Source organism: Pongo abelii, chromosome 1 (genome assembly GCF_028885655.2).
Source record: "Pongo abelii isolate AG06213 chromosome 1, NHGRI_mPonAbe1-v2.0_pri, whole genome shotgun sequence".
NCBI classification, from domain to species: Eukaryota; Metazoa; Chordata; class Mammalia; order Primates; family Hominidae; genus Pongo; species Pongo abelii.
The window spans coordinates 123,244,356-123,270,851 of NC_071985.2; the positions used below are offsets into that span (position 1 = coordinate 123,244,356).

The following is a 26,496-nucleotide window of genomic DNA, read 5'->3' on the forward strand; positions in this document are numbered from 1 at the left end:
AGCAGCAACAGAACAGGGAGACAGTCTTGAGGTATTTTAAAGAGCTTTTTTTCTTAAAAAAAATAATATAAAGTTATAAAAAGCGGCAGCAGCCTGGGGCCCGGATCTGGAGGGGAGGAGGTGCTGGCGGCTCCGGTGCAGTGGGCAGGCACTTTCTCGTTAATGGGCTTTTGACTGCAGGAAGACAAGAGGCGAGAGAAAGGGTCAGGGTGGGGGCCTGCCAGCTGTCCTACCCAGTGAACTGTGTGGACTACAGGGGCTAAAGCTTGATTTCCTTCTGCTGGCCTGGTGAGTAAAACCGAGCAAAGGGGAAGATGAATGCCAGCTCACCAGGGGCAGCCTGGGTAGTGAAGCTGGAGAACACACAGGGTTTATGATTAGGCCCACATCTAACCCAGGAGAGCACCCCCATCCCACCTCCAGTAAGTCCCTCCTGGCAGAGATCATATGGAGAGCACATGGCACACTACACCAGGGCTCCCACCAGAAGAGGCAAATAAAACTGGCTGCAGGCTTTACTGGAAACCCTGGAGAACTTGCCTGTCACCTGCACACCTGGAGGTGGGCACATGTGCATAAGTGGACATGGGGTTGTGTGCCTGCCCTTCAAGGCCCTGATGCCCAGAGGAAAAACCAGTGAGACCAGCCCACCCACCTTGCTGCTCGGCATGTTAGGCTGTGACCCAGGGACTCAAACTCCCTTTCCTTCAGGGAACAGAGGTAGCTCCAGTACCTGGAATGAGGGTCACAGCCAATTCAGAAAGAAGTAGCCCTTTGATTATAGCAAAAGCAGGGGTGGAGGGGTGCCGCATCTCCTCAGCCCAAGGGAAAGGGTTAGGGATAGGGGAAGGTTCACCAGGCAAAAAGCTGGAGTCACTTTGCTATGAACTGACCTACCTCTTCCTAAAGAAAACAGTCCAGGAACTCTCTCAACTTCCCCTTCCTCCCTTTCCCTGCACAAACACCAATGTAGCATCTTCTCTGTATCAGGTACCCCCTGTGTGCCCCACCCTCATCAATCTTCAGGGAGCCTGGCTGGTACCTTCAGTGTTGAGCACTTCTCCTCAAAGGCCAGGGCCGGGCCTGGCTTCTTGCGGCGCACAGAGCAGGCCACATCAGCAGGGGCACCAGCCTGACAGTGCTTGGCCTTCACTGGCCGGCAGTAAGTGGCCAGGTTTTTCCGCTTCTTGGCCACCTCCTCCTCAGAGAGGCAGTTGGTTGGCAGGGCCTTGGCTGGGTGTCCAGCTGCTCCCCGGTTCTCTAGCTGAGAAGCCTTGACTGGTGTGGGGAGCTGATGAGGGGAGCCACGACAGTCCAGGGGCCCTGCCCGCTTCACTCTTGGCCCCATTGTCCCGTTAAGCCCCATGCTCAGGGCTGTTTTAGTTTTGGCCGAGAGGCCCCTACAGCCAGAGGGTTTCCCTTTTCCAGTGGGCTCCAGGATGCAGGTCCGTTTAAGAGTGGTGGGGCCAGGGGACAACTTCCGCTTTCGAGAAGGGGCCTCCACCTCCACCCCGTCCTTGCCTTTGGATGACTTGCTGGCCTTGGAAGGCGGCAGCTTGCTGAAGGACGGGGATGGCGTGTTGGCAGGCAGTGGTGAGGTGATAGCCTGGCTCCCGCCCATGCACTCTGCCTGGCTACAGGCAGCCGCCACGCTGGGGGAGCCTGCAGGGTAGCTGGGGACAAGGTTGTCCTTGGTGGGGGGCGTGGAGGCTGGGCAGGCAGGTCTCGGGGGTGGACCTGGAAGGCGGGGGCAGGTGCCTGTAGAGGATGGGCTCAGGGGAGCAGATAACGGGGAGTTGACAAGGTGAGCTGGAGGTTCAGCTGCCGGTGGGATCTTCCTGTAGCAAAAAGAAAGCCTCACTGTGACTGCCAAGCAAACAAGACAGCTTCCCCCAACACAAGACACACTCCAGTCTCTTTGCCCCACCTATAAATGGCCAGCAGAGCCCCAGAGTTGCTGCCATCTGCTGGGAGATGCTGGAACTGAGGGTTAGGAAGAAGACACGGGTGTGCCTGTGGAGAGGAATTAGCTAGTACATACTAACTAGGAGGTAGCCCACTAGGAACTTCATTTTAAATCTTGGTTTGGGCATTCCCTATCTCTAGTTACCCAAAAGGTACTGGAAGTGATGGATGAGAGTCTAGATTCACCCCCAGACCACTCTTCCATACCCTGCCTTAGCCAAACTCTAGGCTGCCAAGTTTTCCCACCTCCTTTTCATGCTACTCCCTATCTGGGGTCCTGCTGGCAAATAGCCAAGGCACACCTATGGGTATACAGGAAAGATCAGGGCTTCTGAAGCCCAGGTATGTCTGGAACTTGGGAATTTCCATTCTAGAACTTCCATTCTGGGCCCAAGAGACTTACTTCCACATGTGTGAGCTGAGGTGCCGTTCCAGCATGGAGCTGAGTGCTGAGCAGAACCGGTCCAGCCGGCGGCTAAACACATAGCATCCTGGGCTCACCAGCCGGCTCCCAAAGGTGCAGAACTAAAGGCGGAAGGAAGGTGCATGGTTGGCAGGGTCTGGGGTGCACAGATGGCATCTGCACACAGGATCTGGCCTCCTCCCCATATTGTTGGCCACGGGTGCTGGGCCACCCCCTCTGTAGGCCCCTATTCCAGGTCCTTACCGCCTGTGGCCGTGGGGGCCGGGTTGCATAATGGCAGTCAGGGGGTGGGTGGAGGTCGTCAGATGTCCCCTCCTCCTCACTCTCTTCGCTGGAGGCCTGGGCCCCACCCCGGGGCATGGGGAAGGGGAACAGGCCTGGGTCCCCGTCACCACCACAGGGGCCTTCGTCATCCAATTCACTCTCGGAGGAGGCCCGGGACCTGGAAGGGCCAAAAGGGATGCCAGGGGAATGTGACTGTTGTGGGGTCAGAGTAGGGGCATCCTTGAACCCGCCGAGCTCAAAGAGCAGGGCACCAGGGCAGACACCCTGCAGGGCAATCCGAAGAGGACAGAGGGAAGGGAAGGACAGGAGGGAACAACAAAGCTCAGAGTAAAAGACAAAGAGACCGCTCCCAAGGGATTCTCTCCCCAGCCCCTTCACCTCCCAGCCCTTTCCTCCTCAGGGGATAATCTGCTGCAGATCCGCCTCCTCCAGAAAATCTTCGCAGTTAAAACTGTACCCAGCTTTGGTCAGCCCAGTCAACTCGCTCAACCCCCTTCTTGCATCACATACTCCTGTGAGCCTGTCTGTGAGCTGAGCCTGTGTTTCATGTCTGCCCCTTGTGTGACAGGCAGAGATGCATGTGTGTCTCCTTCAGCAAGTCAGGCTCTCCCTGGGGTCCGGCATAGCCTCTGCACACGAAGGGGCCAGTGAGTGAATACACATAGGGCTGCCTTGCCCAGGAGTGTGACCCTTTCAGCTTCCCAGTGACAAGTTTCGGCCTGTTGGAGGCAGCTGGGAAAATGTTCATATCCTGAGTGTTGGATCTGGCACGCTGCCGAGAGGCTGGGGTGCTGTGGTATGCTTGGTTGGGAACAGGGGAGTCTCCTGCTTCCACACCACTGTCAGGAGCCCCAGGAATCCCCCCACACTCAGGGCTGAGGGAGTGCCTCTTCCAGGACACTCCCTGAGCCTGTTTCCAGGGGCCCCTGATGGCTTAGGGGCCAAGTACCCCCAGGTGACGTAGGGGTTGGATTCTAGACATACCTGGGCAGTGCACAGTATGGGTAGGTCTGCTTGGCACGAACAGAGAAGGTGCTGCTGGGAGCAGCCACCGCTGCCACAACCTGGACTGACGAGGGGAGCTCCTGGGAGGGGCGCTCGAGAACTTGCTCCTTGCGCCCTGGGCTCTTCTCCTTGGGAGACTCCCCTTTGCGGGAGTTGGCCTTCAGCTCTGCCACCAGCACATCAAAGTCCTTGGCCCGGCCCTGGACTTCCCGGCGCTGGTGTACTGAGTGGATCTAGAATACAGCAGAGTGGAGAGCTGGGGAGTAGGTATGAACTGAGCAGGGGTGAGGGACGGCAGGGTGCTTTGGCCTGGGCAAGTTGGGGGGCGGGGAGAGAGGTGGGCATATTTGCAGCTGTGTTCATATGTCTTTGTTTCATTCCCCCATGGGGCCAAAACCCTCCTTTGGGATGGGGGAATCTGGAAACTCCCTCCTTCCCACTGTTCCCACCTTCTGCCCAGGAGGGGCATCCCCATCTCCCCTTCCCTTGGGTGGGCCTAACTGCCCTCCCTTAAGCTGGACCTTCAGTAACATCGACATTCCTCTCTTTGCCCAGGGAAGGAGTGGGCAAGCCCTGTGCTGTCCTCCCTCACCGTGCAGTGGGAAGGGGGTTACCTTGCAGGTCAACAGGCGGGTACAGATCTTTTTGGTCTCTGGATTTATTACCCCACACTGCCTGTTGAGGTCGCACTCCTTCCCTGTGGGGAAAGCAGTTCCAATGAACCTCAAGACCATTTCCAGGAGTTTACAGGAGGATCTGGCCGCTTCCTGCCAAGGGCCTGAGAACTGGTACTAAGGCAGAAGAGACTCCAGCCCTCAGCCTGGGGCTGTACCTTCCAGATAAACTTTTGGGCATCAACATCTCTTTGCTGGGTGTGAGAACCATCCCTATCCCAATTTCAGGTGCGCCTTTTGGGACTTCAAGCCCAAAGCAGGGCAACACACATCAAGAAACAAAAGCAGCCATGGGCATCTGGGAGACCAGAGAAGCCAGCTGTGAGATGTGTCTGGTGCCCTGGATCTAGGTGAGAAAAGAGTGAGAAAGAACTTCACCTCCTGGGCATGGGCTCCCTCAGCCTTGATCAGGAGACGCAGGATGGAGAGAAGCTTCCCAGGAAGCAAGCAGGTCAAGAGGTGATGGGGCTCCTATACCCTACAACCTGTGATGGCCAGGCCCATAAACCTGACCTCCTCCTCATCCAGCCCAAGGACAAAGCAGCCCAAAGGAGTCCTCACTCTACACTCTGGACCCCCAAGACCACAGCTACTCACGAGCCATCTTCCGGTGGGTTTTAGGGGGCAGCCTGGTCCCACTGGGCTCCTTTTCAGGAGGGCTGCCTTCAGCCCAGTGACTGGACCCCTCACTGGGGATGATCTCGATGTTCTCTCTGCCAGGAGGTTCTTTAGAAGGGGGAGCCATGGGAGGTTTTCCAGGGGAGTCCTTGGTGAGGCCCCCTGGCTGGCTGAGAAAAGCAGAGGGTGGGGCCACCCTGATTCCATGTCCATCAGGCTTCGGGAGACTGGACATCTTCTCCAGATTCACCACAGGCACGAAAAGGCTACACACAGAGAGAGGGGGTTGGCTGGGGGAGGGGAGGGGAGGCGAGGCCTGGGGCCTGGACTCTAGCCCAGAGCCATCTCTTTCCAAGCCCTGGAATTTGGGTGGGCTCCAGCAGGGGTGTGAAACACGGGAAGAGGAGACCCCATCTTCCCTGGAATATATGGAAGGAAGCTGCAAACAGGGCAGCTGCCTCCTGCTGTGAGGAGTATGCCTTGACCCAGGGCTGTCTGTATTGATGTCAACCCATCCATGGGTCAGGGTCAGGGCCAGTCTTAGAAAGTTTCCAGCTTCTCCTTACCAGAGGTTGTCCTTCTGGGTCTTCTCAGGAGGCTGGTGGCCACGGCTCCGGGACCCCTGGCCCTTCTCCCTGGAGGAGGTTTTCGTGGAACCTGGGGCCCTACAAGCTGGGCCCTGCCCATTCACTACATGGCATTTCTGAGAGCTGGCAGGGGCTGGAGGTGGGGGTGGGGCCCGGGCATAAAGCTTGCTGAGGGGCCCATGTCTTCTTTCTGTCACCAGGAGGTGGAAAGAATAATCAAGGTGAGTGGTATCACCACTTCCTTCCCCAGCCTAACCCTGTCCATAAACTCACATGAGAGAATCTGAGTTTCCATAAATTAGATTGTAAACATGCCTCCTTCCCATTTGAATCTGAGCCTTTAAGACTCAAAATTCAAGACCCAGCTTCCTGAACTTAACTTCTCCCGTAACTCCACTGGATGCTAGAATTTTGTTCAAACAATAACCCGACTCCCCACAATGCTCTGAAGCCACCCCCAGGACCTTCCTATCCTCAACACCACCCTCCATTACCCCACGAGACCTCCCAACTGACCCTGTCCTCAGAGTTCCATGTTCCACCTTCCCCTGTCCCTTTATCTCCTCCCTAGGGCTCCCCTCACCGCAGTGCTTCTGGAAAGCTTGAGGCTTCACCACTTGGCTGCAGTGGTTACACACAACCAAATAGAAGTCATCATGGGCAGGGCAGTGCCCGAAGATGGACATGTCTGCAATGACAGAAGCCCATGTCACTGGGGCTGAAGATCCCAGGGTTTCCCTGGAAGATCGGAGAGCACTCCCACCCCACACTCAGAAGGCACTTCACCTCCCCGCTGATATAACAAGCTCCATGCTGAATGCTCCCAGCTTCCAGAGTTCGATCTAAGCAGTCCCAAAGGGTATACGCTTTCAAGTGAGTGGGCAATCACCTATGATTAGGATCTCCAACGACAGGTCACAGGAGCCAGAACAACTGGCCGACTCAGACCTATTAAAATGAGGGTCCCCAGAAAGCTGCTTCAAGCAGCCACCTCCTTCTGTAGTGTGGTGGAAAAGTGGAGCGTGGTCCTGTCTGCCCTGGGTCCCAGCCCTAATGTGTGTCGACTCCCACCTTCTTTAATGAGGGTCATGGCATCCAACTTCTTCATGTTTTTGCTACTCTCCTCCAGCTCAGCCCCTAGAGGAGAAATACAGCTCAGAAGGTTCAGGGCCAGTTTTAGAGAGTCTCCAGCCTCTCCTTACCAGAGACTGTTCTTCCCAGAAGACAACCCAGAGGTTGTCCCCTTTCTAGAAGCCCCAAGCAGGGCCTGCAGCTCAACAGCATGAAGCCCACACTCCGTGACAAGCTCCTGGTGCTAGGACCACTTGGGGAACCTTTCAGTGGGTCATTCTCAAATGCCCATCTTCCTTCACCTGCTGCATCTGGACTAAGATGGCCCCACTAAGAAGAATCCATCCACCTTTCTTATGGGACCCTTCACTTCAAGGTGCAGTTTAGGGTTCCACTGCTAACTAGTTGGGTGATTGTGGGTAAGTATCATCTCTTTTCTGGGCCTGCTTCCCCATTTAAAGGGGAAACCGTCCTTAACCAATGTTTCTATAAGTCCCTGAGTCTCTTCTTGAGATTTCTGCTACTATGTGGCATCCCAAATAGATACTCTCCCAGGTCCCCACCCCCATGAATTCAATTTTGCTCCACCTGGGTTACCATAGCATTGTCAAAGTTACACCCAGCTTCTCAGGTCCTGCACTGATAGGATGGTCACAGAGCAGAGAAACTGCTGTCTTTGGTCCTTGAGCATCTTCAAAGTCTCCTTGGTCAGCTATGCAAGTCCCTCCCCTTCTTAGAGGGCCTTTGGGCAGGGGTTGCCCTTGTACCTCAGTTTCTGGGTTAATGACAAAAACATCTTAGCTGTGCAAAGCAGCTTTTTCCCCATCCCCCTACCTCTCTCCTCCCCCCTCCCTCCTCTACGCCCCCTCCCTGTCCCTTGGAAAAAAAAAAAATCAATTCTGAGTCACCAAACCCGTCTGACTCCATTTCCGGTTCTCAATGCACCCAGACCCTGACAATGGCCCCATCCTTGCCCACCCAGCATGGGGCAGCCCCAGGGTGGCCTGGGCTCCCACTTAGATCTGCTCTCTGATGCCCATTAACAGATATGCTCCTTTCTAGGATGAGAAGATTGTTGACAATCTTATATAATATCCAGATTATGAGGGGTCGTGGGTTAGGCACGCAAGAGACAAGGGGCAGCTCCCACTCTAAGTCCGTTAAATGCAAGTGCGGGGAATGATGGATAGAACGAAACTGGGAGTCGGATGTCTCAGAGGAGAACAAGTGTCATTAGAGACCCCTCCGTGCAGTCTCCTCCTCCACCTCTTCTCACTTGCAAACTTCTTCAGGGGCGTGATGCCTGCTGTCACCCCGAAAGGCCACGAGGCCAGGTGCTCCCTGGGGCCCAGAAGACAAAGATCAGAATAAGGGGCTGTAGGCCCACTCACTAAGGCACTCAGGGGCCTAGAGAAGGTGAGAGTAAGAGCAGAGAGCCAAGAGGCAGGGCAAGAGGCCTGGGAAAGGACAGTGGGTTGGAGGCATGGATGGATGGACCGAAGGATGGAGGGAGGGAGGATAGATGGACGGACGGACGAACTAACGCGGAGAGGGCGGGGGTCTAAAAGCACTGCAGCTGCAGGCAAATGCCGAAAAGGAGCAGGAGGTGTGGGGCAAAAGGCGAAGGAACAAGGCGGGTGAGGAAGGGGGCACAGAAGTGGGGTGCGTGGGAAACACGTGGAGGACTGTTGCGGCCAGGGAAAGCCGGAGGCAGGTGCAGGAGGGGCGCGAGCTGAGGGGCAGCAGGCAAGGAGAATGATAAAGGCAAGCCTATATGGGGGCAGGTATTGGGGACTGGCAGAAGCAGAGGTGGGCAGGGTGGGCTGCGAACGGTGAGCCGGCGCTAGGACCCGGAGGCGCGAAGGTGACGGAACGGGCGGGCACTAGGACCCGGCGGGTCCTTTGTTTGGGGGGCCGGGGAGCCGGACGGCGGCTCCAGTCGGCGGCTCCCCTCAGCTGGCGGGGGCCCGGAAGGGGGGAGGGGAGATAGTGATGGGGTCCCCGGACTTTAGGGTGGCTTCACTCACCGTCAGCCGCGGGCAGGTCGGCCCGCTCCACCCACGAGCTCCAGCTCTGTCCCGCGAAGTCATCGAGACTCGGCACCCGCCGCTCCAGAGCGGCCATTGCTGCCGCCGCGCGTTCACGCACCGCCATCACCGCCGCGGACGCGCGCCCGCCCTGGCGCCGCCGCCGCGCGGCCCCCTCCCCCTCGCCCCGTCGCGGGCACGCCTCCCCTCTCCTCCCCACCTGCCTTTCCAGCTCAGTCTTTGCGCAAGCGCAACACAGGTTGCCTGTTCCCCGCCCCCCCCCCCCCGCACAGCCTTCTGGGAAGTGTAGTATTGGAGCGGATGCTATTGCCTACCGAGCTTGCAGCAAGAGTCCCTCCGAAATGCACAATTGCAGGGGGAAAATAGAAGACCAAAGCTCCAGGACCTCCTTTTCTAACCCTTATGCGCACATTATTTGTGCTACCAGTCCACTCTCCCAAGCTCACTGCACCTCTCCCCAGCCCCAAACCTCTCTCTGCCCAGACGCCCCTCTAAGCCGTGCGTCCGCCAGCTGGCTGGCGCCCCTTCCCGGGCTGGCGGCCACGAAGCGACTCCGCTCCCCTGTAGATCGAATAGGGTAGGTGCAGGGAGGTGGGCGCTGTGAATCAGAAGGGCAAGGGGAGGGAGTCTGTAGGATGTGCTGAAGGACACAGGGGTGGTGTGGGGGAGGGCCTCGGCTCCCGTGTCGTGCCTCCTCTGTGGGAAACCCACGCTGCCCTGATGCAGAGCAGAGGGTTGGCGTGGCGTTGTCTGGATTTGAGAGGACCTGGCCAAGCTGACCAAGATCACCTGTCACGATGACAGAAGGCTGTCTCCCAGCCAGAGCCAGCCCCGGAACTGGGGTGGCCCCGAGGCAGCTGGTGTTTGCAGCATCTCTGCTGATCCGTCTCTCTTCTCTTGAGAACTGCGATCGATACCCTGTACAGCCTCTTCCCAAACCCTGGCTGGACCCTGACTCCATCCATCACTTTGCCTTCTTTTTCTAATGAATACTTTCTCTGCTGGAAGGGCTGCTTCTGAAGCCTCGGCATAGGGAGATTTCTCATCAGAGCTGTCATCTTCCTTGCTAAGGTTTGGAAAGTACCTTAATCATCCATTTCTTTCATCTTCTCAGCTGATAACATTTCTTCCCACTCTCACACAATCAAGAGACAAAAGTCTGCCTACTCCATTTCCCGCCCCCCCCCACCCCCATCGCATTAAAAAAGTAATACTAATCCTTTTTCCTCCTTAACCTCTCACACCTCACCCCGACGCTTGACCCTTTAGCTAAGGGGAAAACAAGTTTGGGAGCAAGACTTCAGATTTTCTTCTCCTTTTCATCCAGGGAAGGTGTAAGTACTTCAAGAATAATCTCTGAGGGCAGGGAATCTCAACCTGAGACCCACAGATGATCCCTAGGGCATCCAGGAATCAGGTAAAAATTAAATGTTCAATTGTACCCAAGGTATTTTTCTAGGGGATGTAAATGTAGTGTGTGACTCTCTGAAGAGGGATAGAGGTACAAGTTTGTTCAACAAGAAGCTGATAGTTAAGAAAGCGAAGCATATGGCCCTCAACTCCTGACAGGAAGCCTGTTTGGGTCACAGATGGTAGGAGAGCAAATGGAAACAGCTTTGTGGAAGCCACTATCTCTCACCTTTTGAGTTTGCTCCAGAATTGCTAATGAGTCCCAGTTACTTTGGTCTAATTGGGTGCCACCAAAAGAGGAGATGTCACTAGACCAGAGCCTGCTAGGAATAACTGCTCTCCTCTCTGCACCCCAAGCAACAGAGTCTGACTTTGTTGCTTGGGGTGCACAGTGGAAAGCAGTAGAATGATATCTTGGTGAAAGTCATGATATTCGTTCAAGAACTTAAAGCAAGGGAGAGGAAGAAAAAATAAATCCCCAGAAGGACTCCAGTCTCAGATCCTTCATGGCAAGTACTTGCAGCACTGTTTATTCAAATGTATAATAACAAGCACCAGAAAACAACATGCAACATTCTCCCCCCACCCCTGATCTGCAATCCCAGAAGTAGGAGACTCATGACTATGATAGTGAAGGAAACTCATGTCCAGGAAAGGTCCTAGGTGGGCACCCTGGCGCTTGGTTAGAGTCTAGTGGGACAAAGGGCAAGTACCCTGCCCATTAGCCTCCTACAGCAGCTGGAGAAACCAGACACCTTCTTCTACCTCAGGCCCCACTTTGCAAAGCAGTGATGCCAGCCCTGGTTGGAGAGAACATGAGTCCTATGAGGCACTTGGCCCTACCCAGCCCTCTGGAGGTAATGAGATGAAGTAGCCTTTCCTCTTAGGGTGGCCATAGAGAGTGAGGCCATAACCTAAATCAAGGCTCTCCTGATGGAGAACAAGAGAGCCTCTTGAGAAGAAAGAGAACGAGCCTTCCTTGTTCTAAAGAGAGTTCTGGGCTGGGAGTCCTTGGCAGGAGTGAATATAATCTCTCCCCACCCCCTGCCCGCAACTGCTTTCCCTAGCTGAAGGCCCAGTTGCTAACTTCAGCCCCCAAATGAGAACACTACCCAGCACATTTCAAATAAATTATAAATACAGACACAGAATCCAAACAAAGATCCAGTAGAAGCTGCTCACAGACCCCCACAGAGGCCGGCTTGAAGAAAAATGAAGGTCGCCCCTTTGTTCTCTGTGTCTCTGGAGCTGTAGGCAAAACTGTCCCCCCTTGTCCTTGAGTAACCATGGGGACAGCTCATGACAGAGAGTTTCAGACTTAAAAACCCTCTCACCCCATCTCCTTTCTTTCCTCCTCAAATCTCTTCCCCAAAATCTTAAACAAACAAACAAAAGCTAATTCTTTCACTGAGGGACTCAAGCATTTGGGGATGTAAATCTCACCCTTTCCCCATCAGGAGGAAATGACTGGCCTGAAGTCAAAAGTCCTGACTCCTAGGTACCCCAGTAATGCACATGTTACTATGGATGGTGTTTAGAGAGGTGAGGAGGTTGAAGGGGGTTGACTCAGTCCTGAGGAGAGATTGGCATAGGGCACATTCACCTTTAGGATGCTTAGTGGGCCAATTGGCACTGGATTGGAAAGTGGTTGGATTCTTCCCTCTTCTTCCTTCCCTGGGAAGCCCTATGGCCAGGCAGATTGAGCTGGGTAGGAAGCAAATGATCCTTACCCAGTTAACACTGATTCTCAGCCTTGGGGCCCAGAGAGGGACTGAAGGAGGTATCAGGAGGAGGATATACACTAAAGACAAATATGGAACTGGGTCCCAAAGTGAAGAAGCACCAATAGCATCGGCCTGCCCTGGACTTGGGAGGGGATAGAGACTGGGAGAAATAAGGACACGGGAGAAATGGGACGGCAAGGGGAGAGGGAACATCCTGTTTTCAAGATGAGAAGGAGAAATATGAAAGAAGGACTAGAGAAGGAGCAGGGGGAACAACTGAGCAGGGAATGGGGAAAAACTGAGCAGGGAATAAGGAAAAAAATGGGCCCATCCATCCTGGGGCTCTGGGGCAACTTAGCCTCATGATGGTCCTTTGGCCCTTCCTAAGCCCCTGTCTGGCCCCACAGGAATAAAAGGAAGGCCTGGACAGACTTCAAAAAGGATCTCAAATGCCTCAGATGCACGATGCTGGGGAAGGGAGATGGACAGAGAAGTAAGGGGATTAGGAGGCAGGTCCTGACTCCACGTTTTTGAGTCCCAAGTGTGAGACCAAGAAGGACGACAGGGAGGAAGATAGGGCGTTTCTAAAGTAGAGTTTAGAGTGTTGGTGGAAAGTGCCCCAGCCTGGTGGGTGGGAGGATTGAGGGGATAGAAGAAATTGATTCTGCCAGCAAGTTTACTGGCTTTACTTTCTTGAAGCTGCAACTCAGTTGCAACTTATCCTGCTCCCAGCTGAGTCCAGGCAGGCCTCATCAGGACCCTCTGAAGGGCTGTTTTCTAGGCTGGTGGACCTCTCTGGTTCACACATGGTGGATTCTGTGGGCAGGCAGAGGCCAGAGAAGACAGTGGAAGGCACACTGAGTCGTGGGATGACTGGAGATCAGACGCAGGGACTAGATGACAGCCACTGAGGAGGGGTCGCCAGACCACTATTGGGGCCTCCACACAAGGGACCAGAGGGGAAGGCTACTAGCTGATTTCCCTTCCCCCTAATATTGTTGAAGCCGGACAGGTTGACAGAAAGGTGGCTGCTAGGAACCAGTCTCAGAGCACTGGTTTCCTGCCCCCAACCCTCACCTGCAGCAGAGGCTGGTTCTCAGAGACTGTAAGGGTACAAGTAAGACCCCAAGTGAGATACCTGGGTCCAGGCACTGGACAAGAAGCACTGAGCTCCTGCCATTCATGGCTCCAGCAAGGAGGATAGGAAGCCACTGAGAGGGCTGTCCAGGTTTCCAACAGCTGATGCCTGCCCATCGTCTCAAAGCTCAAAGACCAGAATGATGGGGGAGGGGAATTGGAGGAGGAGGAAGAGAAAGGTCCTGGAAGCCGGAGGTGGTTGAAGAGGTGCTGTCCAGTTCGGGAGTAGGCAGGTGGGGGACTGCTTACTGCTTCTCCACTGCTCCCTGCTCAGCTGCACTCTCCTGGCTGGGACCCTGGCCCTGGTCCTGGTCCTGGTCCTGGTCCTGGCCCTGGCCCTGTCCATGCCACGGGGTCTCCTTGAACACAAACCAACAGTTCCCGGCCCACAGGAAGAAGTTGATAAAGCCAAAGAGCTGCAAAGACATCAGGGGAATTTGTGAGAATAGTCAGGGGGTCATTGTGGGAACAGGGAGGGGGAGTTTCTATTGCAGTGGGGGTGGGGGGTTGTGCGGGGAAGAAGCAGAGGACTAGAAAGACTAAGACAGAGAGCTCGGTATAGAGGCAGGGCTCAGGGCCATCAACTGTTTAGGGAATCCTAGGTGAAAGTGTCTAATTCTGTCCTCACCATGCACCCAAGCTGTAGCTTGGTCACTAGCAGAATCTGGCCCTTTAGAGGAGCATCGTGCAAAGCATAGCAAGGAGCCAAGCAAGAGTCAGCCCTGGGGCGCCTCCCGCAGCACACGTGAGGCCCTGTTCAGAGCATCTTCCGCCAGGTAGGTGTGGCAGGAGCTGTCCAAGGTACTCCTTCCCTATGATCAGGCACCTAGCCAGGGCTATATTCAAATAGTTATTCAACATATTTTTAAAGCCTCACAGCAGGAAGTACTTAAAGGGAAGTGTACTGATGTCCCAAATTATCTTTGAAATGCACTAAAAACAAGACGGATTGATGGATGAAGAAGTGAATAAATATGTGATAAAGCAAGTCTAGTAAAAAGTTAATGGCACAGTCTAGGTGGTGAGTGCATGGGTGTTCACTGTAAAATTCTTTCAACTTTGTTGTATCTGTGAACATTTTTACAATAAAATTTGTTTGGGGGGAACCATCAGCAGGGTTCCAGCAAGTTCCAGATGTGTGTTCCTGGTGTGCCAGCCATTAAACATTTCAGCTGTGGGAACAAGTCATTTTCAGAGCAGGGCTGAGGTGGCTGGGATGATGGGCAGCATTTGAGAAGCTCAAGACCTCAGCTCTTTACCAATGGATATGGACATATTTCAACATTCTAACAACTGGGATGGCCAAATCTATATGCATCCAGCTAACCCACCACTGCTCCAAAGCCCCTTTCCAGGCTGGAGGGCAGAGTGACAGTAAGCCCCTTCCCACTCATGTTGGGTCTGCTCCCAGCTTCAAGCTCAGCCACAGCCCCAGGCTCCCCTTTATGTGCTCACACACGTTGTGTAGAACAGGCAGGAGGAGGGGAGACATCATAGAGAGCGTGCCTAGAGGTAGGGAAACGAGAAGGGAGTTGGAGGCAGAGTGCAGAAGGAGGAAGGAACAGAAGGCTAAGTGGCTTTTGGGTTCCCCTCATCCCAAAATGTCTTCTCAGGGTCAGCCAGGAGGCAGCAGCCAGCATGAAGCGCAGTGAGGGCACCAGCTCCAGGTGCAGGGGACACCAGCTCTGGGACACCCTCTCTTTCCTTTCAGGACCTGCTAGCTGGGACAGGCCTGGGCAGCAGGGCTGGTGCTGCTTCCCGCAGTGGCCACAGGTCTCACCACAGAGATGTTGGCCAGGCCCATGGAGGGCGTGGCCCCGGCACTGCACACTGCTTCTTCTCCATGGCACACGGACATAGCTGCTGTCAAGCTGGATGGTCGTGTGGCTCCCTTGACATCAGTCAGGCCCTTGCCCCAGGCAGCTGCAGCTACCAGCCAGAAGAAGGTGAAGGAGACAGTCACACAGAAGTCCTGGGAGGAGCAGAGGGATGGGAAATACACTCAGAAAGGCCCCATGATTCCCTTGCTTCTTTTCCTCTTGCCATGATACTGGCAATCCCAGGGTGCCAGGACAGTTGCCTCTTCCCATCCTACCCAACACCTAGAACCCAGGTGGTCCTGAGGCATCTGTTCACTGCCCCCAAAAGAGTCCTGCCACTCAGGCTGCCCCTGCTAATGCCCTCAGATCTAAGATCTGGCTACAATGTACCAAGGCATCTGTTGGTCAGCCTTACCCCAAAACCCACTCATCCCAAGTGGAGCCTAAATTCCCCACTCTTCCCTCCCAGCTTTTTCTTTGATCACCATTGCTCAGATACAAGTGGCAGACTGCAGGACGCAAATGGGGTCCCTTAAGGCACCCCTTCCGCCTTGCATGCCTGGGATAGGAAGAGAGTAAAGAGGAATAATATTAATAGTCGCTAATGCTTATTGAGACTATGTACTAGATACATGCATTCTCATTTTTTCACATACACACACAAAACTATGAGGCAGTTATTATTTTATCCCCATTTTACAGTTAAGGAAACTGCGATTTAGAGAGGTTATTTAACTTGTCCAAAATCACACAGCAAGTAAGGGACCATGCTGGGATCTGAACCCAGGCAGTCTAACTCCAGAGCCTGCTTGTATATGGTGCTATTGTGCCCCCTGTGAACAGGAGCAAGCAACGGGAGGTTGATGGAGGCAGAGGTTCCACCATGGGGGTGGAAGCCGCCATGTTTGTCCTCTGCTCCAGTTCTGACCTCAGCCCCCTCACAAACATCTGTTTCTCCACCCCATTCCTTCTGGCCTGTGCTGACTCACCACCAGCGGGAAGCGTTTGTTCTCTGTGTAGAGGTTGTGGAAGCGCAGGTAGATAACTAGGGCAGCCATGGTGTAGAAGAAGGAAAAGATGCCAAGGGTCACGAAGAACTCGGCGGGTGCAGAGAAATCCCCCATGAGGTGCATGGTCTTGGAGCTGGACTCTTCATCGCAGAGGGGCATCTCATATTGGATCCGGTGCAACCTGCAGGTGGCAGGGGAGGCCATCCTGAGCTGAGGCAATCCTCTCTCTCCCTGGCCCAGAAGTAGTCCTGTGCTAGTTCTCAGCAGGGGACTCTTACAGAGCCAAGAAAGGGGTCATGTAGGGAGGAAAGTTTCTGGAAGGAACCTTGCAGTCAAGATGGGAACTTCCCTGAAATTTCCAGTAAAACTCTACCTTCCCCTCAGCTGCTCCCCCGCCCACCCCACTCATCTACCCTGCCCAGACATGGTGACCATGTATTCCCAAGTGTCTCCAGGGCCCTTTAGGTCACAACTGCAATATATGTAGTTCTTCTCTTTCTGGTAGCCAAACCTCTAGGCAGATCAACTTCATTCTGCCTCTGGAAAGTGCAGACCCAGAGTGGCCAAGATAAGGTTGGAATCACCCATTCTCAGGCTTTATTGGGCTTTCCAATGAGACAGTGGACAAATTAAAGAGAAAAACACAGCCTATTATATATGAGACAGTTAATATAACTTGGGTGCTGATACTAGAAATTTCTGAAAAGGTGAGCCCCATCCCCATTTTCCTCTGAACACTTGGGCTCCCTAATTCCTAAGCTCCCAAATACCCAGAAAAGAGTTCACTTTTACCTCCCTGTCAAGGTTTGCCCACTTGTATCCTGGTCGTACTGACTGAGGACCCCACATCAACTATTTAGGATGTAAGTACTAATAAGCTTCCCTACCTTCAAGACAGAGAGGAGGCTACTGAGGGTCAGAGAGACCTGTCCAACTTGTCCAGGTTCCTGTAAGCCTCCATCCCAAACTGCATTGGCTCTTTCTGTATGAGCTGGTATGACCTGCCATGGGTTGTCTATGGACTGGAACATTATTATAACAGTGATCAATCTGTATTTCCCTTACGTTTTGCTCTGGTCAGTGTGTCTGAAATTGCTAAAAAGCAGAAAGGATCTAAGTTTTATCATTCTATTTGAATCTGGAGTGGCACACAACTAATGGTTTTTAGGTTTCTGGAGGAGGAAGAGACCAAGCAGGTCCTGCCAATCAAGTGAGAGACGATGTGCTGGGTTGGAACCAATTCTTGCTCACCTGAAGGGATAGCCAAATGCAACGATGATGGAGCTCACGTCCTTGGCTTCGTTGTTGCAGCGAACCATTGCTCCTGTCTCCCCGCTGTAGGAGCCACAGGACCCGAAGGCGAAAATCGCAAAGAGCTGAGAGAGAGTGAAGCCTCTTTGAGAGTCAGAACGCCTCAACTGGCCAAAGTCAAGAACTAACTGTGACTCCCCGCAGGTGCAGACATTAAGTGCGGGAGTAGGGGAGAGTGATGATCCCCTTTAATCAAGTTCTTCCTAGGTAGAAACCCATGGCTTCCATTTGTCTTCCAGCCTCAGGCTGCTGGACCAAATAGCCAAACGAATAAGGTTGACTGAGTGGTGTCTGCAAGGGGGATGAAGAGGCAGGAAATGGACAGTTGCCAGATCTCTCCATTGGGCATGACTTGGGGATCACAGGTAGCCTCCTTAAGATGACTAACACAAAACCTCTGCAATTCAGACTTTAGGAAACTTCTAGCTTACAGATAGACTTGAATTTCCTTCCCAAGGGAGAGACATACTCAGAAAGATTCTCCTGCATCAACCTAGATCAGACATGCCTAGAACGCTTTTCATTTCTCCTTTGAACTAGTCATCTAATCTTGTTTCCTATTTGCTAACTTCCAGTGGCTTCCTGCCTTGGTGGAGGTATAGCTGGAGGGGCCAGCTTCCAGATGGGCCATACTGCTGTCCCATAGTACTGACAGCCTAATTCCTCTTCCCCAAAAGGCACATGGCCTTCTAGCAATAGTGCTGGCTAGGCCAATGTGACAATCTCGGCTCAAGCCCAGAGAAAAGTACCCTCCACTTGCCTTATCAGTCTCCACTGTTTCCCCACTGGTATTTCCCTTTGTCATCTGTTGATGCTGCCATTTCTCAGTGTTAAGATCCAGAGGTGTCTCAGGTCACTCGAATTGTTTTCTTCTCCACCTTTCCTCACATTTTACTACACCTTCTCTCTCGAGTGAAATAAAATTTCCTCATCCTATGATTTTCAAATTTCTTTCTGGGAAACACACTTTGGTTAGAAAAGGAGGCGAGAGGCCAGGTGTGGTGGCTCACACCTGTAATCCCAGCACTTTGGGAGGCTGAGGTGGGTGGATCATTTGAGGTCAGGAGTTTGAGACCAGCCTGGCCAACATGGTGAAAACCCGTTATCTACTAAAAATACAAAAATCAGCCTGGCGGTAGAGTGTCGCACGCCTGTAATCTCAGCTACTTGGGAGGCTGAGGCAGGAGAATCACTCGAACCTGGGAGGTGGAGGTTGCGGCGAGCTGAGATCGTGCCGCTGCACTCCAGCCTGGCAACACTCCAGCCTGGCAACAGAGTGATACCTTGTCCCTCTCCCGCCCACTGCCAAAAAAAAAAAAGGAAAAAAAAAAAGAAGAGGAGGTGAGAAATTGAAATGTCTTATCCTCCACATCATCTGCGCAGATTTGGTTTCCTGTGCACTTACCTTTGACTTGTACACAATGTCATGTTCTTATTAAGCAATGAGCTTATTCTCTTAATTGTTCACTTTCTGTATGTTTCTTCGAGACTCGGTGTCTTGGACATTAAGCACTTGGAAGACAGCTGATCTATATGTCAGCCCTGCATCCAGAGTCTAGAATAGAAGCTATATGCACTTTATTTTGCCAATGCTTGTTAGCATTATGGAGTGAAAGGAGACCTGAACTAGGAGTATGGAAACCTAGGTTCCAGACCTGGTTCTGTCACTAATTAGCCAGGTGAGCTCTGATAAGTCACTCTGCTCTCTGAGTCTGTTTCCTCTTTTTATTTTTTTTTTTAAGACAGAGTCTTGCTCTGTCGCCCAGGCTGGAGTGTAGTGGCGCGATCTTGGCTTACTGCAAGCTGCACCTCCTGGGTTCACGCCATTCTCCTGCCTCAGCCTGTTGGATAGCTGGGACTACAGGCACCTGCCACCATGCCCAGCTAATTTTTTGTATTTTTTTTAGTAGAGATGGGTTTTCACCGTGTTAGCCAGGATGGTCTCGGTCTCCTGACCTTGTGATCCACCCGCCTCAGCCTCCCAAAGTGCTGGGATTACAGGCATGAGCCATCGTGCCCAGCCTGTTTCCTCATCTTAAATGGAGGGGTTTGGAGTAGATAATCTACAGGCCCTTTCCAGCCCTGGAACTCTCACTCTCTGAGAGTAACGCTGTCAGTGTACTCTTGGCTGGGCTTGCCAACAGCTGTTCTTTGCCCCTGCGAGGTGTCCAGTGCCACTGCCCCCGGCTTGCAGCGCCTGGCCTTGCAGATCTCCATGCTGGAGCCATTGATCTCTCTCCAAATAATGGGCACCTCTCTGTTTTCAGGAGGTTTATTCCAGACAAATGAGAATTGTCTCCATGTTTAAAGATATCTGGGAAAGAAGACAGTAAAACCTCCCTCCAATGCCTAAATACCCTCCTCTGCTGAATTAAATGATGGAGACTGCAGTAGAGCCCTGTCTGCCTGCCTTCTTCACAGAGGTAGAGAAGAGTCACTCGAAGCCTCTGCATCATTACCCTTTACTTACTCAAAGTGGCCTCACCATTGTAATAGTGGAACTTCTCTAACTCTTCCTCACAGGAATTTGCTAATCTTTTGTCAGTTCTGTGGCCATCTGATTCCTCTTAGAAGTTTCTTTATTCCTCTTAGCTTCTGGTGCCCAGAACTGGACGTGATTAGGGTGTCACATTCTGGGAAGAGCAGCACAATTGGAAATATTTTTACCCATTGGGAGTTAGTCAGTGAATGGCTCCTTATAGGTTCCTTAAGAAAGCAGGGGCCGGGCATGGTGGCTCACAGCTGTAATCCCAGCAGTTTGGGAGGCCAAGCAGGAGAATGGCTTGAGCCCAGGAATTTGAGACTAGCAACATATAGGCAACATAGCAAGACCCTCCCCTACAGAAGCTACAAACAAAAAATTAGCCGGGCATGGTGGTGCCTGCTAATAGTCCCAGCTACTCGGGAGGCTGATGTGGAGGAATCACTTGAGCCCAGGAGTTCAAGGCTGCAGTGAGCTATGATCATGCCACTGCACTCCAGGCTGGGCAACAGAACAAGACCCCCATCTAAAAAAAAAAAAAAAAAAGTAAAGAAAAAGAAAGTAGGTACTCAAAACTTGGGGGCAGTGAATGGTCAGTTATGGAGCCTTCTTTTCACCAGCACTCTCCTGAAGGGCACTCCTGAGCATCTATAGAAAGATAAAATTTAAGAGCATGTACTGTGCCTAGCATGTACAGTGCCTACTATGCACGGTTCTAGGCACTATTACCTAGCAGTGAACAAAAGAGAAAAAAGGCCAAGCATGGTGGTTCACGCCTGTAATCCCAGCACTCTGGGAGGCTGAGGTGGGAGGATCACTTGAGCCCAGGAGTTTGAGACTAGCCAACTTTTTATTTAGCCAAGAAAAATTAGCCAGGTGTGGTGGTGCACATCTGTGGTCCCAGTTACTCTGGAGGCTGATGTAGGAAGATCTCTTGAGCCCAGGAGGTCAAAGCTACATGATCACAACACTGGACACCAGCCTGGGTGACAGAGCGAGACCCTATCTCAAAAAAAGAAAAAGAAAAACAAAATCTCTGTCCTCATGGGGCTCATACTCTAGAGCTGCACTATCCAAAACAGTAGCCCTTAGCCAAGCTTGATTATTTAAGTTTAAGTTAATCAAAATTAAATTAAATAAAAAATTCAAGCCAGGTGCAGTGTCTCAGACCTGTAATCCCAACACTTTGGGAAGCAAGGTGGGAAGATCACTTGAGGCCAGGAGTTCAAGACCAGCCTGGGTATCATAGCAAGACCCCATCTCTACCAAAAAAAAAAAAAAAAAAAAAATAGCCGGGCATGTGGTACATGCCTGTAGTCCCAGCTGCTGAAGTGTGTGGATCACCTGAGCCCAGGGGTTCAAGGCTGCAATGAACTATGATCACGCCACTGTACTCCAGCCTGGGTGACAGAGTGAGACTGGATCAAACAACAACAAAAAAGTTCAGGCCGGGTGTGGTGGCTCATGCCTGTAATCCCAGCACTTTAGGAGGCCAAGGCAGGCGAATCACTTGAGGTCAGGAGTTTGAGACCAGCCTGGCCAACACGGCAAAATGCCATCTCTACTAAAAAAAAAAAATTCAGTTCAGTCACACTAGGCACATTTCAAGTGCCCAATAGCCTCATGTGGCTAGCAGGTACTATCTTAGAGAGCACAGATTCTAAAACTTTTCCATTATTACCAAAAGTTCTGCTGTGTCTAAATGACGGTCCTGAGGTTCTGACAATCCTGAATCCTGCTTTTGGATTCCTCAGAGGGCAAAATACACCCACAATAACTTTAGTATTTATTGTATTCTGATTCTTTTCAAGTCAGGGATCTTACATGATAATTTTTTATTTACCAAAATATATGTTTAAATCTGAACACTATACAGTTGGATGGTACCAGAGCAAAATGAGAACATCTGAGGGGAATCACAGGTTCACAAAACAGCAGAACAAAAGGGACCTCAAAGATTCTCATGCCCAATCATCTCATGTCACAGAGGGGGAATGTGAAGCCCCAAAAGATTAAGTCGCTTTCCCAAAGTCACATTTAGTTGATGTGAGAGCCAGGCTTAGAATTCACATCTCCTGATTCCCTGTGCAGTGCTCTTTCCATTTCATTTGCTCATTAACTCAACACTGATTGAGCATCTACCTTGTGCCAGGTGCTGGAGATGTGAAGACGAATAAGACCTATCTCCTGCTCTTGAGAATTCACATCAAGAAAGGAGCGTCATATTAAAACAAACAAACAAAAAATAATAAAAACAAACACTGCATCCCAGAGTTATTAAGGCTAAAGAAGAGATCTCTACCATGTGTGTTGAGGATTACAAGGAGGGAAGGAGTAGCTCTGTGCCTTGGGGTGCAGAAGCTCAGAAAGACACTTTCTCCCAACCCCCTCCATGTCTCCTAACCCTCCATCTTTCCACTCCAGATTTGCTTTCTTCCCTAACTGTGCCAAGTGACTGAGACACAGAGAAGAGAGGGAAAGAACTGAAATCACCCCTGTCACCAAGCACAAGGCTCCGAGATGAGCAAACTGGTTATAAAGAGCAGCCAAGGAGAGACAGAGGCCCTGAGACAAGGGGGAGTTCTAGCATTCTGGTGCTAACCAGCCTTTCTCCTCTTGGACCTCCATTGCTGGGACAGCGATGGTCATTTTCTGCCCTCCGCCTCCTCCTGCTTCTGCATCTCTTTTGCAACGATGTCAGAATAACCTTTCCAGTTTAAGGATGAGGCTCCCCTTTGGCACTGACATGCTCGCTGGTGATAATCCTGTGACAGTCCTGAGGACACTAACATCACCAGTTAGCTCACAGCACAAGGAAGACAAATTCTCTCCCCAGGTCCTACTCCCACGCTTATCTCATTGTTTTTTGTTTTGTTTAGGCAAGGTGGCTCATGCCTGTAATCTCAGCACTTTTGGAGGCTGAGGTGGGAATATCACCTGAGCCCAGGAACTCGAAGCCAGCTGGGGTAGCATAGCAAGACATGATGTTTACAAAAATTTTTTACAACTTAGCTGGGCATGGTGGCATGTGCCTTTGGTCCCAGATACTTGAGAGGCTGAGGTGGGAGGATTGCCTGAGCTTGGAAATTGAGGCTGCAGTGAGATGTGCTCATACCACTGCACTCCAGCCTCAGCGATAGAGCCAGTCTCTATCTTAGAGCCTGTCTGGAAAAAAAAAAAAAAAAAAAGATTTGGCATTTACTTACTCAAGGTTCCAGAGCTAGAAAGCAAGAAAGCAGAGGGGACTCAATTTAAACCAAAGCCTATCTGACCTCAAAAATCTGTCTCTATCTTTCTTTTTCTTTTGTTTTATTTCCTTTTTTTTTTTTTTTTTTTTTTGAGACAAGGTCTAGTTCTGTCACTCAGGCTGGAGTGCGCAGCTCATTGCAGCCTCGACCTCCTGGGCTCAATGATCCTCCAGCCTCAGCCTCCCAAGGAGCTGGGACCACAATCATGTGTCATCACACCCAACTAATTTTATTTTTTTATAGAGACGAGATCTCCCCTTATTGCCCAGGCTTGTGTCAAACTCCTGGGCTCAAGCAATCCTCCCACCTCAGCCTCCCAAAGTGTCTTTTTCTTAAAAAGAAATTTTTTTTTAAGATACGTCTTTTCTTTTTTATCTTGAACTCCTATGATTTGATGTCCTTTTCTTTTTTAAAAAAAACTAGTTCTTCAATAATTGGTCTATGTCCAGGTTATTTTTGCTAGCTTAGTATAGACTTAGTGAGACTCCAGAATTGGAATTGAGGTGAGTGAGATTAGTTGATTTCTCAATTTAAAAAAAAACACTCTAAGATAAGCTCCTGACAAATAAAAGTATAACATTACTTTCTTTTCACAAAGATTCCAGTAAAATCTCTGCTTTTTGGTAATAATGACAACAAAAGTTCTCAATTACCATTACAATAACTGCAAGCTTTGTGTTTTCTTTTTTCCTTCTCCAGTCAGGAGCATTTGATCCCTCCAAACAGGAAATGAGTGAAAAACTCAAATGACATTTCCACTGTCATTTCTGGTGCTGGTGCCTGTGTACTTTTTATGTTACCTCATCTGCAGCGCTTCAAAGCAAGTGAAACTGGCGCCCCGAATTCAGGCTACCTGGGATGGCAATAAAAGCAAAGCACGTTTCTTTGTGATGTTACCCTGTGAATGAAGTCTGAATTCAGAGTCTAGCCCAGGGCCCAGGCTTTAGCATTCTGAGAGAAAACGGTCTCTGTTTTGCACAACCCCCTTTCTAAGTACTTGAAGATCATAAAAGTCTACCAGATCTTAATTCCTAGGGCATTAGTGCTGACCCCAAGACTGGATCATTTCCCTGGGCATTGCTTTGTGCAGACTTTACAGAAATGTTGTGGGTATTTGGAGTGCTGGGTGGAGGGAAGGATGGCAGGATTGAAGAAGGAAGCTTTTCAGAATCCCTCCAAGGGAGAGGGGTCCATGGTCTAATAACCTCATTGTTTCCCTTACCTTTGACAGTCTGTCTCAAATTCTATTGGATCCATTTGTCTAATTTAATGGTAAAATTGTTCTCTTACATTTCAGGTTCCACTCCTCTGGATTGCTTATAATGGCTCTTCCAGTTCTGGATGCCAGTCACTCAGAGCCTTAATATCATTTTTATATGGCTCCCTCTGGCACTTGAGTGGTGGATCAGAACAGGGAAGGGGCCAAAGGCAAAAGAGCTCAATCAGCAATTGGTCTAACCACTCTTGAGGCAGTGAGAAAGGTGGAGAGTCCCCACCAGGTCCCAGAGTTTGCACTTGGGAGCTCCCAGGCTGGCCTGATAATCCCAAATGCACTTTTGCCCCTGGGTTCCAGATTTGATTATTCTCATCCAAACCATGATTTAAGAATTGGTGTCACAGTGCTAATTCTTGTCTCCAAAGCCCTGTAGAACTCAGTCCTCCTCAGTATTAATGGTAACTTATTCCCTAGCTGAATTCTGTACTGAGAGCACATTAATTAAGTTATTCACACACCATAGTGCACTAAATGCCCCCTACAAGTCTTTATGATTTGAGAAATTGACTGCACCTGTGCCCATTCCTAATTTATACCCAGGAGGCCTTAGGCACTGGCCTAGTGAAGCAAGATAGTATTTCCACTAGACTGTAACAGGGGAAACTGAGGACCTGAGCAAGTGACTTTTTCAAGGTCACAAAGTAAGTCTAATCTAGGGCCATATTCTGGCACACCAACCTATTTAGAGCATAAGGAGACCCTAGGAAGGTTCTGATCAACATCTGACTAGTGTTGGAAATTGAAGTCCAGAGAAATGAATTGCCCAGGTGACATAGCTGGAAAAGGCCGGTCTAGGTCTGGATCCCAGGGCCCCAGCTTCTCAGATCAGTGTTCCATTTTATTCTACATGCCACATTTTAGCCATGCCGTGATTTTTATTCTTATTCTTTTCTTTTATTTAATCATAGAACCACAAGCTCCGTTCATTCATTCATCCACTCCCTCACTCATTTACAGGAACTCAGATTACTCCAGTGACCTCAACAGGGAACGGCGAGCCGAGAGCCTGTCCCCTGAGCCCAGTACCTGCAGGATCATCCAGGCCCTGATGGGTTTGGGGGCAGGACGGTTTCCATCGCCTGCTTCCTTCCCTCCTTTGCCCTCCGCGGCTTCCCTCTTGGTGAAGAGCGGACCTCGTCCCCCTCGTCCTTCTCCCCCCTCCCATCACCAAGGAGTGGTATGTGCAGGATCAGAGTTCTGGAAAGGTTACACCCGGGTCCTCTCGCCCGGGTGAAATGTGAGCGCCCTGGGCAAAGGCTCCTTGCACATAGAAGGACCGAATCCGGGACTCCGCATGCCTCGCTCTTCACCCTCCTGCCACTAAGTCCGGAGAAGCAGCCCCAGCCCGCCCCTCCCCCGCCCACCTGTCGCCGCCCCCCACCCTTCCGCCGTGGCCCGGCCGCAGCACCTCCCCAGCCCCCACCCTGGCTCCATTGCTTCAGGTCAGCGTCACAGCCCAGGCTCCCGAAATAGCCCGGGGCCGGGGCAGCGACTCACCCACTGGAGAACTTTGATGAAGCCCAGCGGCTCCTCCAGCCGCCGCCAGCGCAGCCCCACGAGTAGGCGGTCCACCTGCGGAGACACAGCCGGCCAGGGGGTCAGGGCGGTGGGGAGCCCTGGGAAGGCGCTGGTCCCCTTGCCCCACTCACACGCGGTCCAGGGGTGGGATAAGGGTGCAGCCCCCCATCTAGGTGGAGAGGGGCGGGTGAGAGAGTCCGGGGCGCGCAGGGACTACCTGCTGGCGCGGCGACTTGTCCGCCGTGCGGCCGGCGCTCTCGGTCGAGGACATGCTGGCGCGGCGAGCGCAGGGCGCGGCGTGGGGGCTTGGCTCCCTGGCCGGGAGGCGGCGGACACCGCGGGGGAGCGGGGAGCTGCAGGTCCGGGGCAGAGCAGGCGAGCGGGGCCGGAGCGCGAGCGGCCGTCGGTGGGCCGGAGTCCAGGCTGGCTGGCTGGCTGGCTGGGACGCGGGGGCGCTGCTGTTCGTGCTCTCAGAGGCTGCGGCCGCCGCGGTGCCCCGCCGGCAGCAGAAAGCCCCCGAGTCTGATTCAAACTTCTGTCAAACTCGCAGCGAACTTGGCCGCCGAGTCACGTGGCGTGCGCTCCCGAACCCTCCTCCCGCCCCCTCTGCTCCCTTTCTCCGCTCGCCGGGCACCTTAAAGGGACCAGAGGCCTCCGTGGTTAGTTCCGCCGCGGGGGGGCTCCGGGTCCTTCTCGCCGAAGCCTCCGGGACCGGTCCCCACCGAGACACCGCGGCCGTCGGAAACCCTAGCCAGGCGCACCTGGACGCACGGGCTCCAGGTTTATCCTTCCCTATTTTCCTGGATTGCGAGCTGCCCAGCGCCGGTTTTTCTCCTCTTCCATACCAGAATACCCAGAACGTAAAAGATTCTCAAAAGGCACG

At 52.1% G+C, this 26,496-nt stretch overlaps 2 protein-coding genes across 8 annotated transcripts; both read right to left on the reverse strand.

Moving 5' to 3' along the window:
* Positions 1–26: 26 nt before the first annotated feature.
* ATXN7L2 (ataxin 7 like 2) lies at positions 27–8,839 on the reverse strand. Of its 7 annotated transcripts, none has more exons than XM_054529968.2 (13): positions 7,906–8,760; positions 7,227–7,404; positions 6,630–6,695; positions 6,142–6,246; positions 5,538–5,748; positions 4,951–5,237; positions 4,294–4,376; positions 3,659–3,912; positions 2,633–2,831; positions 2,369–2,490; positions 1,043–1,838; positions 656–733; positions 27–174 (listed from the first exon to the last, which is right to left on the reverse strand). In XM_054529968.2, exons 3-12 carry the CDS (start codon positions 6,664–6,666, stop codon positions 692–694), a joined length of 2,136 nt encoding a protein of 711 aa, XP_054385943.1. In that variant the 5' UTR covers positions 6,667–6,695; positions 7,227–7,404; positions 7,906–8,760; the 3' UTR covers positions 27–174; positions 656–691. The 7 variants fall into 7 exon arrangements, with proteins under 7 accessions (XP_054385943.1, XP_054385937.1, XP_024095940.1 ...); XM_054529962.2 differs by having other exon boundaries at positions 7,218–7,404; XM_024240172.2 differs by lacking the exon at positions 7,227–7,404 and having other exon boundaries at positions 8,657–8,839.
* Positions 8,840–10,590: 1,751 nt separating this feature from the next.
* SYPL2 (synaptophysin like 2) lies at positions 10,591–26,182 on the reverse strand. The gene is made up of 6 exons (XM_002810493.5): positions 25,831–26,182; positions 25,593–25,667; positions 17,030–17,154; positions 15,758–15,959; positions 14,729–14,920; positions 10,591–13,364 (listed from the first exon to the last, which is right to left on the reverse strand). Exons 1-6 carry the CDS (start codon positions 25,882–25,884, stop codon positions 13,194–13,196), a joined length of 819 nt encoding a protein of 272 aa, XP_002810539.1. The 5' UTR covers positions 25,885–26,182; the 3' UTR covers positions 10,591–13,193.
* Positions 26,183–26,496: the final 314 nt, after the last annotated feature.

Coding starts and splice junctions, on each gene's coding strand:
- ATXN7L2 (XM_024240172.2), bottom strand. CDS start 8,783: ATGGCGGTGCGTGAACGCGCGGCGGCAGCAATGGCCGCTCTGGAGCGG. Junction 6,247..6,629: donor CATGACCCTCATTAAAGAAG/GTGGGAGTCGAC, acceptor CTGTCATTGCAG/ACATGTCCATCTTCGGGCAC. Junction 2,491..2,632: donor GGCCCCCACGGCCACAGGCG/GTAAGGACCTGG, acceptor TTCCGCCTTTAG/TTCTGCACCTTTGGGAGCCG.
- SYPL2 (XM_002810493.5), bottom strand. CDS start 25,884: ATGTCCTCGACCGAGAGCGCCGGCCGCACGGCGGACAAGTCGCCGCGC. Junction 17,155..25,592: donor TCATCAAAGTTCTCCAGTGG/GTGAGTCGCTGC, acceptor ACTCTCTCTCAG/CTCTTTGCGATTTTCGCCTT. Junction 15,960..17,029: donor GCATTTGGCTATCCCTTCAG/GTGAGCAAGAAT, acceptor TGCCACCTGCAG/GTTGCACCGGATCCAATATG.